Source organism: Pleurotus ostreatus (genome assembly GCF_014466165.1).
Source record: "Pleurotus ostreatus strain PC9 chromosome Unknown scaffold_4, whole genome shotgun sequence".
Lineage (NCBI taxonomy): Eukaryota > Fungi > Basidiomycota > Agaricomycetes > Agaricales > Pleurotaceae > Pleurotus > Pleurotus ostreatus.
Window position 1 is genome coordinate 2,678,501 of NW_023503159.1, and position 16,801 is coordinate 2,695,301.

The following is a 16,801-nucleotide window of genomic DNA, read 5'->3' on the forward strand; positions in this document are numbered from 1 at the left end:
CTTTCTCAATCCCACTGCCCTCCCCCCTCTAGGCGTCCTTTCGAGTGTTATTCCTGTTATTCCCCTCCTCTATCGTTCCCCCTGCTCTGTTGCCTGTCACCTTCGCCGGAACAATCCACCACTCTTCCTCAGGGAATTCAAGGATAGCCCCTGCGGGCTCAAATATCCGCCAGCCTCATTACCACTCGAGTCCATTCCAGTTGGCGCGAGCAAGGATGTCTTTCAGCTGCGTCATTTGTCTAGATGTTCTGATGAGCCCAGTTTCTTTGCCTTGTGGTGAGTTATGCTTCAGTCTAGCTTTGTCGCGCACGGATTCTGACTACAATTTATGGTAAAGGTCATATCTTCTGCGAAGAATGCATGAAATTGCACATGGACCATAGCAAGACCATTTCAACGGGTTGCGTGGGTTGCCCTACTTGCCGCACTGTATTCACAGGTATGTTGTGGCCCTTGGTCGGGCTGCGCCCGAGCTGACCCGGTTCACGGTTTGGCGTCTTTAGTGACTATGGAAGAACTCAACAATAATAGAACCCCGCCCATGTTCCCATTTCCTACAATCAGAAGACTCTACCTCCCTTCTGGATCTCCTACAACCATAAACACTCGCTCTTCGTCCGCAAAGTCCCAGATGGTCCCCTCTCCCTCATCTGCTTCCCATGAATCCGAAGGCTATCTATCTCTCCTCTCCCGTGTCTCGCGTTTAGAGACGAAAATAGCTGAGCTTAGACGGGAGAAGGCGAAGCTCACGGTCGAATCCGAGCAACGGATGCGAGTCCTGCAGAACGTCCTTGCAGATCGTGCAAGTCTGAGAAGCGAAAATGATCGGATTAAGAAGGATGCGTGGGCATGGAGAAACAAGTATGAGATGCTGAGTTCACGGGTGCGACAGGGAATCATTTGGTTGGTGCCGCTTGATCGTACCGATGGCATGGAATTGGGGTGTTGACGCGTTTAGCAGGGCCAAAGAATCCGAATCGCATACCGCCGACGTGAGGAACAAGCGAACTATCTCAACTACAACACGACCCAACGCGTTTCGCCCCCAACCACAACAGATGGGATCTACTCGTGCAGGCATGAGACTACTTGCGTGGTGGGGTATCAGTGCAAAGTAGACCCTATATGGTGAATGTCTGGAACATGACTAGCGCTCTGTAACCTGTATTTACTTATGATACCTCCCATGTATTATGTATTCCGCTGGCGAATTAACCCGAAGTCTTCCTACTTGTATTCCTTGGTATGATGGTAGTGCGCTGTGAACACTTCTTCATACGACACAGAAGAAACCTGGACCACGAAAAAGCTACTTGCGTATGCAGCTCACTAACTCTAACCATCGTCGTCTCTTCAAGATATTGTCTCGCGATTTCGAGGGGAGTATTAACGAAGTACCCCCTGACTGCATTCAGCGCTTGCCATCAAAGGAACTAAGATAAGAGGCTGGTTTTCGAGCCTAGAATTAAGACGACGCCCAGTACCTACGAACCTCCTCAACCTGCCCACGACCTGAGATCCCGGCGTGATATGCATAGCGACATTTCGAGGCTCCCACCAGAAGTTTTTGCAACAATCTTCCGATTCGTACAATTCACACCTACAAAAGGGAATTTGCCTGGATGAATGTTGGTAGGGTATGCCGACACTGGCGGGACCTCATGCCTGCCTCGTCTCCGTTATGGGTTTCCATCGGTATTTCTCAACCGGATAGTCCTCTAGAGTTCCTCGACCGATCAAAGTCTGCGCCCTTGCAATATCATGCAGAAGATACCCAGCGACCTCGAGCAATTCAAGAAAGTTGCCGAGGCGGTTGTAGAACAAGATAGCGACAGGGCAGGGAGATGTCCTTCTCCAATTCCTAAGACTGAATGGCGACATGAATGCACCTGTGATAGAGGATCTTCGAATATTTGTTGCAGGCCGTCCTCCTCGCCCGCACTTCCCAATATCCTGCACAGAAACATGACCTCTCTTGGTCATCTCGAGCTTGTCGATATCCCTATCTCTGCAGAGCTTTCTCTTTTGCCTCGCCTAACGTACCTTAAGCTTTGGGCCGCCGCCACTGCTTCGTTACTGCTTGTCTCTAAACAACACTCTTCGAAATTGGAAGAACTTGATGTTTCTGGCGTTGTCAAGGACGAGTCACCTATACTACGTGTCGAGCTCCCCAATCTCTCGCGTATATCCATTGTGTCCAGAGACCTTGGTGCCTCCGCCATTTTCGCGAAGATTAACTATCCGTTCAGTGCGAGAGTGCATTTCAACCATTCGCATCACCTCCCAGCCGAACCAGACTTCTCCCATCTTGCCAAATTGTGTGCGTGGTTGGCCGACCCAGGTGGGCTCGCGATCAGCAAAGCCATAATACGCAGCGGGAGCCGACGCAGTGGCACTATCCCACCCTTTGTTGAAAGCTTGTGCTTTAATTACCTTTCCTTCGAACTCGACATCGAACCTCATTACCAATACCCTGCTTGGTGCTGTGCTTCGAGCTCTCCTTTGATACCGTACGCGAGTTGAAGGTGGTAGGTTTCTGAGAATTACGATCCCTTCAGTGAACTCATGAAGGCGTCTAACGATTCGCCCCCTTTGCCCGAACTGAGGACCGTTTACCTGTGGGCTTGCAATCTACATCCGAATCACGACGGTAGAGACACAACCGTGTTCAACGCCCTGGGTGCTCTCCTCAAAGAACGCAAACACATCATGATACCGGTTGGTCATATGGCGATACGGATGTGCTCCAAGAGCTTACACAAGTTGAATGAGAAGATGTCGGGTTTCGATAAAGACGGTGGTCGGACGAGGAGGAAGCAAATTCGGCTTGGTATATGACACATTCATACCTTTTGAAACCAACACGTTACTTGTCAATGTTACATTCTTGCTGAACTTCTCTGGCTGATACGCTTCCACTTGCCGATGGTGGCCAGCTAACGATGTATAGCATCCAAAGCCGTGTGAGGCGTTCGTTGTTTTGATACGAAATGTGAATACGGAATGTCATATCGAATGATCTCGGTAGATTACAAACATTGTTGAATAGATATGTTGGTCTATACAAGGATAATTTATCCACAATACATATTTGCATGGGAATACGAGCTAGCTGTCCATGGATAGAGTGAGAACTCGCGGTACGAGGAACATGAGAACGAACGTACGCTTAGAAGGTCGTACCAAGGTCACCGAACTTGATGTTCGAGAAAGTAACGGAAGCATCGGGATGCTGAGCCTCAACGTCGGCTGGGACACCGGATGTCGTGGCGCAGTTTCCACGCATGACACCGGGTTCTGAGGGGTCTTTATCGAGGGGGTAGCTGCTGTCCAGCCACAACATGTTGGCGGCGTGGTCGTCCCAAATGCTCATAACCAGTACCATGCCGTTGTCGAAGGACCCACCCATAGCCTCGAGGCCGCCCTGGGTAGCGAAGTAGTTGGTATCACCGAAGGCGGCTTTAGCATCGACGCAGAACTGGTCGGTGATAGAATCGTAGGCGGGGACTGAGGGGACATTGGTGACGGAGTTTTGGATGACGTTGCCATCTTGGACGTATAGACGACGGATTTCAGAGAGGGCACCGCTAGTGCTGTTGTTGGACGTGATGAACCTAGGAAAACCAAGGATATCAATATCGGTCTGTGTGGCGTATATGGGCAAGGGGACGTACTGTGTCACCACGGTGATCTTCTTGGTAGTGTCGACGGTCAATCCCTCTCCCAAGAATTCGCGATCGCCCATGCGGAAGGAGTTGAAATCGCAGCCATCCTTGTCGCAGACACCAGAGTAGCGAGCATCGCCATCGCCGCACTGAGTTCCTGTGCAGCGGAGAAGACCGTCTGTGGCACATGGGTGAGGGGTATAGGCAGCAGCATTTGCGTTTGCCTCCCAGATGTCCATCTCACTGCAGCAGGCACCAAAGGTACCAGCGCCGGAGTTGGGATCGGAGTCGCTGCCAACCCATCCTTCTACGTTAGCCTACAGAGAAAGGTTCATTAGGGTTTCCTTGGCGTCTACCAACTTGTCAAACACATACCTCTCCACCAATGAATTTGATGTCGTGGGGGCATTGTGAGTCACAGTAGCCAGTTCCGTATTTGGCGCCTGCTGAGTTGCTGGCCTGCGAGGCCAAACCACCATCCGCCGCCATTTCTGAGAAGTACAAAGCGCCGTTGAGACCGCAAGGCAGGTTGGACATGTCGACGTCGAAGGTGAATTCCTTGTTCTTGAGGTTGAACATTTGGTAGGTGCTTTCGTCTGCCATCAGGTAGACACGCGAGCCCACGTTGGTGTTGGCACCAGTAGTCACGAATTTCAAGGTGAGCGCGTTACCACTGGTGGTAATGCCATAGGTGCCGCTGTAGTCTGCGCCATCAAGGGCACAGTTCTGGGCGCATGTTGCGCCGTCGGGGCAAAGCGAGGTGTCGAACGCGTTGCCGGTGTAGCAGTTCTTTAGATAGGCGTGTTAGTCCAGCACTCTCATCAGATCAATGCAATGCGTACCGTGAAGCCCTCGGTAGTATGGAGCCAGCGCCAGTTGGAATCGAGCACAACTGACCTCGACAAAGTCTGGCATCCGCTGGCTGTGCACTCTTGTACGCTGAGCGGTGGGTGCGTTTCCGCTGTGAGGGTACCTGCTTGCTGCCCAAAGGCAACCGCGGCGAAGGAGAAGGCTAATAGTGCACTGAAACGGAACATCTTTGGAGAGGATATGAGGTCGTTTGAACAATGCAGATATCCGTCGAATGAATGAGCTTTTATACCTGAAATTGCTGGCCGTCGAGTCGCTTGCACATAATGGGGTCTCAATCAGCACCGAGGTGAATCCGAGATGTACCATTAGCTTCGCGCAGTGGTGTAGCAAATGGGAATTTGCATGCGAGCTCGAAGGTCGTGTATGCCACATTGGTGGTAGTAGGATTAATTCTGCTCCAACGCCAAACGGAAGAACGTTGAGTAGTTTTTCCGACGGACCGTCGTCAAGTTGAACGACCTGTTGTCAACGAATCGACAACCATGGTGCAGTATGCGGAAACGCGTATGTAGTGGACCAGAAACAACGGGTGGTTCTGGCACCCGAAGACTCTCCGTCGTCCGAGGGAGATAAAACACTTTACGGGGACATTTGCGATCTTGGCAATGGACGCCACACCAGGCGAGTAGGTATTTTGATAGATGCTCCACAATGCCGTTCGGAGGGCTTTACCCTGGCCGTGGATGCCACAGACGCCTGGGATGATGTCACTAGCGGCAGCTCAGACACTCATTCAACAAGTGAGAACTCAGATACACGGAATCTTGCGACCGAGAAGCAAGTCTTGATGAAGAACTCGAGGGCCCAGAATCGACACCTCGATAGCAACATCAACGAGATAGGATACGAGCTGCGTTGATCCGACGTGTATGATAGAAGCATCCTGTACTCCACACCGCATAAACATGAGAAGTTCCTTCGGACATATGTACTGGAAATACTCAACTCGTGATCTTCGAAACCAACATAGGTGCCCGTGTAGGTATTCGGCAAACACATATCTGCTTACGGATTGCGTCGAGCCTGAGGAGCGCTCGCAGCGCTGTTAATCTTTCTCGGAAGAGACTGTGGTGTAAAATACAGCGAAATCGTTGCGTAAAGTTGCCCACAGCAATGGGTGCTACGGTATCATTTGCCAGCAGAAATTCATTGGCGCACCCTTCGAATTGATATTGATACTACTTGATATCGGCAGTGGACATGTCGTGTGATGTATTCCTATCAGTCCGAGTCCTGGCATGGAGCGCCGGCTTGGAGAAGCGATAACGAGTGCGTCAGTCATGCATCTAACTTCACTACACGGCTTCCTACTGACCTACAACTATGATCCATACCTGTATCTGGTTGCTGCAGTGGAAGACTCAGATGCGGTCGGAACGGCTGGCACTGGCAGGTACCATTTCCAATCTGACACCAATGGAGTGTGTCGCCGCTCATGATTTCCTCCGTTCAGAAAAATGTTACCAATGGAAAACAAGTCTTCCAGTAAGGGATGCTGTAGATTTGATGGTGGTCAGGTCGTAGAGAACAAGTTTCAGGCCCGTGACTTCGTCACGCATGGGACTCAGGCTTCCATGATAGATATAATGCAGAAAGCTCAAATCAGTGACTGGCTTTGGGATACATATATGAATCCCATTCATTGAATACATCTTAAAATCTTGTTGATGTCCCGCACTGCCTTCGGTGGATGACAATCCCTTTCACCCTCCCCTGTTCCCCTGTTCTAGAATCAGAAGTGGTGTTCACTTCATTTATCACGCAGTTTTCCTCACATTTATAGTTAAGAGTAACATAAAAGGATATGGAATAAAATCAATGGGCCATCCTCTGCTCTGCTTAAATTAGATGTATTTTGAGTGATAAGTGTGTCTCATAGAAAAAAAAGGAGTTGGGAGTCATTGGGGCAGAGTTTATAGGTAAATATTATTTTTCATAATCCCTCATCTTTACTATACATCTAATCTGCTAACCACTCACTTTGCCTGGAAATATAACATGAAAACTTCAGCTAACATACATATCTACCCTTCATGCCCCTAAATTGCTCTAAGGGATATCAGTCATTGTTATCAACAATGGTCAGAGTGCTCCCTGGTATTATTCCAAACCACTGTGACAGCTTTTGCTATGCAGCCCCTGGCAACTGACCATGGCCCATTACAACTAAGCTACCCTAAGGGCTGATACATGCTATACAGTATTTACCTGTTCTGCTTGCTCAGTAACACTTTTATGGAACTTGGAGATTTGGAGATTTGGGAACTCAGAAAGGGGTCCAACATACTTGCATCCTCTCAAAATTCCACAGCTTCTTAATAGGGGATGTCAGAGTTGGTGTAACAGTCAAAACGAAATGATCAAAACATTATGGTTCCACCAATATGAAGGATTCAGCTCTGACACCCCAATAATGCAACCGAAACAAAACAAAAAGCACTAACTCCGGCTTAGGGGCAGGCTTGTTAGTCCATAGCATACCATACAGTAATTCAAAAGTAAATAGCTTTATATAAGCTATGGCTGAAAGCAGTAACAATGTGACATCCACGGTAGTGTAGATTGGTGACTCAGTGAGTATGTATACAGGCCAGATATGATATATGATGAAAACAAATGGAACAACAAAGACCTGCTTGCTACAGTGCATTCTTCAAAAGTTCATTCTCTGCAGTAACAGTTTCAGGTGGCAAAGAGCTTGGGGAACTCAGCATATCTGGTGTAATATTTTGACCATTTTGTTTCAACCATTACACTAACTCTGACATCCCCTAATCATGCAATTGCTACATTGTACAACCTCCCAATTGTACTCCCAGAAAATCATAGTTAAGTTGTAAGTCACTGTTATAGGCACATCCAGGAGGCCCCTTAGGGGCTACGACAGGCGCTTCCAGCTACAGACCCGGGCCATGCACACACGCGGCTACACGGACATGTCACGGCCTATGGACTTGTACATATTCGAGCATGCTGTACTTATTCCTACTGGACTTGTTGCTGTTTTGTGAACGCGCGCATGCCGTGTGTTCCCCAGGATATATTCCTGTACTGTACATACAGTTACCTTAGTTTGAATATTAGTTCCTTTTCCGTACACACATCCTCGCCTCTCATTTGAGGTCCCTCCGTTGCATCCCCTTGCCTCCACTCATACCCTCAGTACCCGTGTAGGACTCCCTCTGGAAATACAGGGCACGCAAGAGTGTGGGAGGCGCAGCCAGTAGCTAAAGCCAAGCTTGTACGTCCTCGCTCCCCTCGTTTCCCCTCTGCGCCTCTACGTGGAACCGCGCACCCGTGGGGCTGTGTATCCCCAAGCCTCCGCAAGTGTGGCTCTTAACAATCACTCTGAGAGGTTTACTGTATAGATGTGTAAATGGGTACTGAATATTCTCATCTAACTTCCAACTTCCTCCCCTCCTCTCCTCTATCTCTCCTCTCCTCTTCTACTCATACTTCCTAATCTCCTTCTATACTTGAATACCATACTCCTATCCCACCCCACTACCATCAAAATCCAAGTTATTTGATCATGATCATCTTTTGCTCTCACCACCCCCTGCCCTCTTTGTTTTCTGACTATCTTAAAGATGTTCTGCTACATAAGCAGCTTACTTATCATGAGTCTTGACATTCAATGGGAAGAGTTAATTCTAATCCCTCAACTTGACTGATAATTGAAATATTCTATGCAAAAGCTCTGAAGTACTAATGTCTTTATTGCATACTTACAATAAGTTGTGGTCATTTACAGTTGAGTAGTTCCTCCCCTATTTCCTATTTCCTGTTCATCTACAGCCTCCTGGTGTACCCTTACTAATCCTGGCCACTGTTCTGATCTCAATAACATATGTCTATCTAAAAGATTCATATTGTAGACTTTTCACCCTGATTTACATTGAGAGGCATTGGTTGTCATTGTTAATGCTTGCCAGAGCACTCCCCATGGTTATCTACAGCCACAGCATCTCAGAACCCTCATTTAGTAAGCACCCCCACCAACACTCTGTATTCCATACAGTAAATCTGCTATGAAACTTGCATGCCTGCAAGGACATTTCTCAGGTATGCTAATCCCTTCTTATGTAAGCCTGCGCGCTTACCTATCTCCTAATTCCCCTGACCCCTGGACCACGTGTTCATCCATATATATACGCGCGTCCCTGAGATTACTTACTTACTTCCAGCTTGTACCCCAACTCCCATCTTCGTACGAATATCACCCCCGCGTTTGAACCTTTCACCTCGAACGTTATCTCTGAGTGTTTTGCCTTCGGGCTCTCTTCCACTTTTTTTTTGAAAGGTTCAAACGCGGGGGTGATATTCGTACGAAGATGGGAGTTGGGGTACAAGCTGGAAGTAAGTAAGTAATCTCAGGGACGCGCGTATATATATGGATGAACACGTGGTCCAGGGGTCAGGGGAATTAGGAGATAGGTAAGCGCGCAGGCTTACACTCGCCCACCCTCCAAGATTTGGGCGACACGCGGGGAGCGACGGCGTAATGTCGTGGCCGTTTGTCGAGCGGACGTAGACGTGAGTGTCTCGGGCTCCTTCGATGCGAGCCAAACATCCAGAGCCTCGAGCTCGTCGACATCGCGCAGTGGTAACCACCGGTCTTCTTCGGCACCGTATCCACGGTATCTAACCAAGAACTCTTTACCTCTTTTTTTTTTGAAATCACTCAAACACCTTTTCTCTTGATCTAGGGAGGCTCGCGTCCTCACGCCGCGGCCACCCTTGACCCCAGACTCCCCAGCCCTGCCTCGTTCCCAGCCCTCGTTACCCACTTCCCTGAAAACCAGGAGTCGCTCAATCAAGGCGTCTCAACGACTCTCGCTTCCGCCCTCATCGCCTCCGTCGACGAGGAATAGAACCAGACCCCCCCAATCCCCACTTCTCCCAGATCGCCGCCCCAGAACCCAATCAGCTCCTTACTCTCGTCCTGCGCCTACTTCACCATCCTCCCTGCTTACGCCCTTACGTTCACCACCAGAATCAACCCCCCCTGACGCACCGTCGACCCAGACAGTTAAAGCGCATACAGCGACCTCCAACTGTCTTACTGGTCGCCCTGCTCCCTTCCCTTTCGCCACGCCGTTCCAACCTCTAGTCACAATGGGTGTAAAAGCCAAGATTGAACAATCGAACCCAACGAAGCCTCCCACCATGGGGGAAGGCGACGTTGACACATCAGTCCTTTGGGACTGGTTCAATCACTCTGAAAACTTCTTTAGACAGAAGTCGATCACAGCTGATAACCGCGTCGTTTCCATTGCCTGGGGCATGTCGGGCGTCCACGCCGTTCGATGGCTGTCCGCCAACTCTCCCCTCCTCGAAGCCATGTCCTGGGACGACTACAAAGAGCATATGCGAACCCTTTTCCTACCGTCTGATTGGGAACATGCCGGTCGCATGGACGTCCTTCGCCTTCAACAAGGCTCACGATCCTTCGTTGAGTTCTCCTTAGATATGATGGGGCGTAACAACCTTCTCGCAGGTACCGACAGTTTCTTCAACGACGAGGCTCTACGAGACACTATGGACGCAAACATGGACCGCGAACTCGCCAGAGAATGCAATCGTGAAAATGTTACCTCCATCGCCTCCTTCCGAGACTGGCTCGACGAAGTTAAACGACTCGACGAGAGAAGACGTCAAAGGTTGGAAGAAATTGAGAAGACGCTTGCCCGGATCAACGCTAAGTCCAACAACAATCGCACCACAAGCTCCGTTACCCGCCCCCCTTTCCAACCTAGAAACACAAACGCACCCATTGGTACAAATGCAGGTTCCTTCACACCGATGCCCAAGCTTACCGACGACGAGCGTGCTCTGCTATCGGCGAATGGTGGTTGTTATAAATGCCGTAAGTTCTGGGCAGGACATGTAGGTGCTCGTTGCACCGCCCCGCCGATTGACGCGTCCAAGTATAAGACCTTGACTTCCCGAGACGTCCCTCCGAGACCAGCGAATTACTCCATCCACAACGGTGCCTCCAGGAGCGCGGTCGCCGCCATCGTCAACAACAACGACAACGACACCGCAAGTTCCGCTTCGATCGAGCCCGTCGCCGACGCCAACAACCTCGTCGCCCCCGCTGTGGCCGCTGTCATGCCGGATAACGAGGGCTCCAGCTGGATCTCTTCAGGCAGTTGGTCGGACGATGAGTACGCTCCGTTTTCATGTTCAAATCTGTTCTGGCGCTTTGCCATTTCTCCACCATCCCCTTTCGCTTCACCTGTCTCCCAGTCCGTGAACGGCCTGATTGACAATGGATCTGCCGTAGTTCTTATTAAAGATGACATCGCCACCGCCCTCAAGCTAGAACGGCACCTCGCAAGCACACCTTTCAAATGCAGCCCCGCTTTTTCGGGGACGGGGAAGGAGGTTTCTCTGTCTCATTACGTTACTTTCCAGCCTCGTTCTTTAGATGGACTATTTGTTTCAAAACCCCTTCGTGCCTTTATCTCCCCCTCCCTCGTCGCAGATACTATTCTTGGCCTCCCTTTCCTCAACTCCAACGGACTCATCATCGATCACCTTGCGCGTACCTGTATTTCAAGGACGGACAATGTCTCTTCTTACGATTTGTTAAATGCATCAGCGTTGCCCTCTGCACCACGCCCGAAATGGAAATCCAATCATACGCGAGCTAGCGATGTCCGCGCGGCTTGCCGTAAAGCTCGAACAGCTCACGAGGTTTTGTTCAAGAGCAGCGAGTTCACAAACACCCTCAAACCCAAACGGTCAAAGCTCCCCGCGCGAGGTGCACACGGCTCTTCTATCGTCGCGGCAATTCGGGAACGACTGGACGACGTTACCGCGACGGTCACCTTCCAAGCCCAGTTAAAGCGATTGGACCTGGAGATGAAGAAGAAGTACAGTGATCTTTTCGAAGAGCTACCCCCCGTCCATCGGCTGCCCGACCAGGTCTACCACAAGTTCAAACTCAAGGATGCCAACAAGGTCGTTAATCGTTGTGGATACTCTTGCCCTCGGAAGGAGCGTGACGCGTGGAAAACGTTACTTGATGATTTCCTGGCTTCGGGGAAACTGCGCCCGTCGGACTCCGAGTACGCAAGCCCAGCGTTTCTGGTGCCCAAGTCCGACCCCAACGCCCTGCCCCGCTGGGTCAACGATTATCGTGAGCTCAACGATAATACCGTGCCTGACCGTTTCCCACTGCCGCTCGTCTCGGAGATTCTCGCAGACTGCGGGAAAGGCAAGATTTGGGGGAAGTTAGACATGACAAATGCTTTCTTCCAGACTAAGGTACACCCTGACCACATCAAGTACACAGCAGTACGGACCCCATTTGGACTCTATGAATGGATCGTTATGCCCCAGGGTTGTCGGAACGCTCCCGCGACCCATCAACGCCGAATGGTGGCCGCCTTGCGCCATCTCATCGGCAAGATATGCCATGTTTACCTAGACGACATCATCATCTGGTCGTCGTCCCTAGTGGAACATATCAAGAACGTCGAATTGGTCCTCGCCGCGCTACGTGACGCTGCGCTTTATTGTAACGTGAAGAAGACGGACTTATTTTGCACCTCGATAAAGTTCTTAGGACACACGATCTCTCAAGACGGCATTCAGGCGGACTCCACCAAGGCTCTGAAAATTGCTGAGTGGCCTGTTCCGCGTACAGCGACTGACGTACGACAATTTCTAGGCCTCGTCAGATATCTGGCGATTTTCCTGCCGCGGCTGGCCGACCATACCTCAGTTCTCACCCCACTCACGAACAAGACGGTGGGGAAGGAGCCAATCACCTGGCTGCCGGCGCATCAGAACGCCTTCGAAAATATTAAGTCCCTCGTTTTGTCTAGGGAGTGCCTCACTGTTATAGATCACGAGAATCCCGGAGACAATAAGATCTACGTCACCACGGACGCCAGCGACGTTGGAACCGGCGCCGTTCTCAGTTACGGGCCCACTTGGGAGACCAGTCGCCCGGTCGCTTACGATTCTAAGCAACTCAACCCTGCAGAACGAAACTACGCTACCCACGACAAAGAGATGTTGGCCATAGTCCGTGCGCTACACAAATGGCGAACAGACCTGCTTGGTTCGGAATTCGAGGTACACACGGACCACAAGACGCTGGAGTACTTTTCCAGGCAACGCGACCTCAACAAGAAGCAACTACGATGGCAAATATTCCTCGCAGACTACAATTTCGACATTAAGTACATCAAAGGTGAAAATAACACGGTCGCCAACGCGCTCTCGAGGGAATTCCCTGAGGCACCTATGTCACAACCTATCGTCGCGCCTATTCTCGCCGCCATCGCCCTCGCCTCGCAGCCTACTCCTGTGGTCCCTGTAAGGGGACACTCCTATTTTCCCCTTTTCCCCCTGTCCCGTCCCCTTCCTCCTCGTCCCTTTCCTCTTTCTTTCTTTCCCTTTCCTTTCCTTCCGTCCCCTTTCCTTTCCGCTTCCCTTCCGTTCACCCCCTCCACATCCGAGCCTCGTCCGGTGACTCCGAAGTCTTCCCGCGCTCCGGACGCCTCGGACTCGCTCGGACTCGCTCAGACTCATAGATACACTTCGGGGCTCGTCCGGGCTACCTCCATCTTCCTTTCCCACTTCGTTATTCCTTGTCCCCACTCCCCCAGGTCGCTGGCACAGCTCCTGTACATTCCCCTTCCACTTCATTATCACATGCCCCCTCGTACCTTGTGATATTCGTTCGTACCTGTGGCTGGTGTACTGTACAGTTACCCTTCATTCCTCCCACGCTACTACAGTATATACTTCGCTTCCTAGCATGGAGAATCCCCATCCTGTTCTCTTTGGATTCTCCCTCTGCTAGGTGAGCAGCTCTCTCATGTATTGTAGTTAGTCTTATTCATTTCTTTGGATTCTCCCTCTGCTAGGCTTGCGCTGTCGGCCATCTTGAGGTTGCCCTTACAGCAGAACAGGATCTCCCATCCTGGCACCAGAGCCCTACGGAAAACGTCCTGCGCCACTCCGGACTCGTTCTCGACGTCTCTCCGGTTTTGCGGACATTCCGGACGCTCTCCTGCTACTCCCACCCACCTCTGAGGACCCAAGGAACTCCATCCCTCGCCCCCCTGACGACTCCGAAATGCCGGGCGCCTCCAGCCAGATCCCGCCATCAGAGCCAGTCGCTCCAGGACCGGACTCCGAGACTTTGCAGACCTTGTGGGCTCAGACGTACGAACACCAAACCCAAATCAGCTCCATCCAGGATACACTCACCCGAATTGAAGGACTCCTCCTAACACCCCGTCCGACTACTCCGAAAACGACTCCGGACTCTGAGCTGAGGGGCACTGAAGCCTCCCAGCACGCCCCGAGTCGATCCGAAATCACCCCGCGTTCCCGTTTGAAGCCCGCCTCTCCCCCGATCTTCGACGGAAACCGCAAGGATGGTCGCGCGTTCTACAACGCGTGCTCCATCTACTTCCAGCTCTGTCCGGACCACTTTCCGACTGAGCAGGCCAAAATCCTCTGGTGTCTCTCCTTCTTCCAGAAGGATCGCGGCAAGGAGTACGCGGACATGGTGCTCCGGAGTCCGAAGGATCCGTACTTCGAATCCTGGGCCGCCTTCGCGACCGAATTCCGGACTCGCTTCCTTCCGGATCGGGAACACGAAGCCGCCATGCTCAAGCTGGAGTCCACCCGGTACCACCAAGGGCGTCGGACTTTCCAGGAGTACCTCGACGAGTTCCGGGACCTTGTAGACCAGTCCGGATACTCCGAGGGCTCCAACATCACGATGAAGTTCCGTCGCGGACTGGACTCCATCATCCAGAGCCGCGTGGCCGAGTCCGCAGACTGTCCGGACGAGGATGACTTCGAGGGATGGTACAAGGCAGCGCAGCGGGTCGCGGACAACCGTGCTGCCAACCAGTCCTTCCACTTTGGCATGCACTCCGGAAACTCCGGACACTCCGGATCCCTCGTCCGACCAGCAGCCAACTCCGGAGTCGCTCGGACTCCTGCGGGTGTACTCCCTGCACCTCGGACTCAGCTCCCGCCTCTGCAACCCCGCTTCCAACCTCTGCCTCCTCCGAAGGCTCTCTCACCCGGCGTCCCCATGGACGTCGACCACACCCGCTCCCGGCCCGCCGCTTCGCAGCTCTGCTACCGATGCGGCAAACCCGGTCACATGTCCCGCGAGTGCCCACTCCGGTACAACGTCCGGTTCATGACCACCGAGGAGCGGATGTCCGCCATCGAAGATCTCCTGACCGCGGCCGATGTTGTAGAAAGTGCAGGGACCTCGGAAGGAATAGACGATGAGGGAACGGCCCCGGTTGAGGAATCGGACACGGCGGATTTTGTCCGGACCAACGAGTGATCAGTGCGACCTCGTTGGTAAATAACCGATTTGCTTGTCTTAGCGTAGACGAAATAGACGATTCCAATCACTCCGATGATTCGTCCGACGCTAAGCAAACAACTCCGGTTACAATCCGCACACTCCGAAGGTTTCGCCCGCAGTGGGAACGGCGGCTACCCAGTAGCTATAAGATCTCCGCGCTGCCCGGCAAGCTTTCGCTAGATATACCCGTTGAAGTGCAGAGCACAGATACACAACACAGATGCACCCTGCAGGCCCTGGTGGACTGCGGAGCCACCGGAGTCTTTATGCATCCGCGCTTTGCGGATGCTCATGGTTTCACCCGGCGCAAGCTGTCCGCTCCGATCCCAGTCTTCAATGTCGACGGATCACCAAACGAAAACGGATCCATCTCCGAAGTCGTGGACCTTGTACTCCGGTTCAAGGATCACACGGAACGGATGCTTTTCGCGGTCACTAACATCGGACGGCAGGACATCATCCTCGGATACACCTGGCTTTGGAAGCACAACCCCGAGATCGACTGGCAGACAAAGGAGGTGACCATGAGCCGCTGTCCGTCCGGATGCGATACCTGTCGGAAGGAGTTCCGCCATGACAAGCTGACCCGACGCAAGGAGTCCGTGCGACTCCGGGAGTGTCGTACGGGTCCGATGCCAATGGTCGAGGAACTGCACTCGGACGACCTTCCGCAGCTTCAGGACTGCGAGGATGACGACGAGGACGATGAGGCCACAACTCCGGATGACTCCGAACTTGAGAAGGGCGACCGTATCTTCGCAACCATTCCTCCTCCGACTCCGGAGTACCTTCGGAGTCTTCGGGAAGAACACGTCCGAGCTTCGGAGACGGTCTCGCAGCGCCTCGCATTGGCTTTCCAGCGCAACAAGCCCCACGATCCTCGGAACAGCGCAGTCCCGGGCTTCCTCCGAGAATTCGAGGACGTCTTCGCCAAGGAGTCCTTTGATGAACTGCCCATGCCGCGTCCGTGGGATCACGCCATTGAGCTAGTGGACGGAGCGGAACCGACCTCTACCAAGTGCTACCCGCTGTCCCCCGCGGAGCAGAAACAGCTGGACGAGTTCCTGGAAGAAAATCTCCGGACTGGTCGGATCCGCCCCAGCAAGTCGCCCATGGCCGCCCCGGTGTTCTTTGTTAAGAAGAAGGACGGATCGCTCCGCTTGGTCCAGGACTACCGGAAGCTCAACAGCATGACGGTCAAGAATCGGTACCCACTTCCGCTCATCTCGGACTTGGTGGATAAACTCCGGAACACTCGCTACTTCTCCAAGCTCGACGTCCGGTGGGGTTTCAACAACGTCCGGATCAAGGAGGGCGACGAGTGGAAGGCCGCGTTCCGGACTACGCGTGGACTCTTCGAGCCGTTGGTAATGTTCTTCGGACTGACGAATAGCCCATCTACCTTCCAGACCATGATGAACGACCTCTTCCGGGAGCTCATTACAGAAGGTGTAGTCATTATCTATCTGGATGACATTCTGATCTACACCAAGACGCGCGAAGAGCATCGCCGGGTCCTCAGGCGTGTCCTGGAGATCCTCCAGCGGAACAAGCTCTTCCTCCGAGCAGACAAGTGCGAATTCGAGCAGACCAAGGTGGAGTATCTTGGAGTTGTCATCTCTGAGGGTAAGATCGAGATGGATCCCGTGAAGGTTTCCGGAGTCGCGGACTGGCCGACCCCCCGGACTCGGACTGAACTCCAATCCTTCCTCGGGTTCGTCAATTTCTACCGCCACTTCATCAAGGACTACTCGCATATCGCTCGGCCTCTCTTCGACCTCACTTGCGCAAAGGAATGGCAGTGGAACGACTCCGCTCAATCCGCATTTCTTCGGATCAAGGAGCTGATCACTTCGGAGCCCGTTCTGGTCTTTCCGAAGGAGGATCGGCCATACCGGGT

At 52.2% G+C, this 16,801-nt stretch overlaps 3 protein-coding genes across 3 annotated transcripts; 2 read left to right on the forward strand and 1 right to left on the reverse strand.

Moving 5' to 3' along the window:
- Positions 1-251: 251 nt before the first annotated feature.
- On the forward strand, positions 252-1,118 carry PC9H_006730 (uncharacterized protein; the record flags this gene model as incomplete). The annotated part of the gene is made up of 4 exons (XM_036776274.1): positions 252-276; positions 338-439; positions 504-903; positions 962-1,118. 4 exons carry the CDS (start codon positions 252-254, stop codon positions 1,116-1,118), a joined length of 684 nt encoding a protein of 227 aa, XP_036632293.1.
- Positions 1,119-1,761: 643 nt separating this feature from the next.
- Positions 1,762-2,838, forward strand: PC9H_006731 (uncharacterized protein; the record flags this gene model as incomplete). Its single annotated transcript, XM_036776275.1, has 2 exons — positions 1,762-2,510; positions 2,559-2,838. The coding sequence occupies 2 exons, from the start codon at positions 1,762-1,764 to the stop codon at positions 2,836-2,838; spliced, it is 1,029 nt and encodes a 342-aa protein (XP_036632294.1).
- Positions 2,839-3,169: 331 nt separating this feature from the next.
- CBH1_7 (Exoglucanase 1) lies at positions 3,170-4,702 on the reverse strand (the record flags this gene model as incomplete). The annotated part of the gene is made up of 4 exons (XM_036776276.1): positions 3,170-3,614; positions 3,675-3,982; positions 4,041-4,454; positions 4,508-4,702. 4 exons carry the CDS (start codon positions 4,700-4,702, stop codon positions 3,170-3,172), a joined length of 1,362 nt encoding a protein of 453 aa, XP_036632295.1.
- Between the last annotated feature and the right edge of the window lie 12,099 nt (positions 4,703-16,801).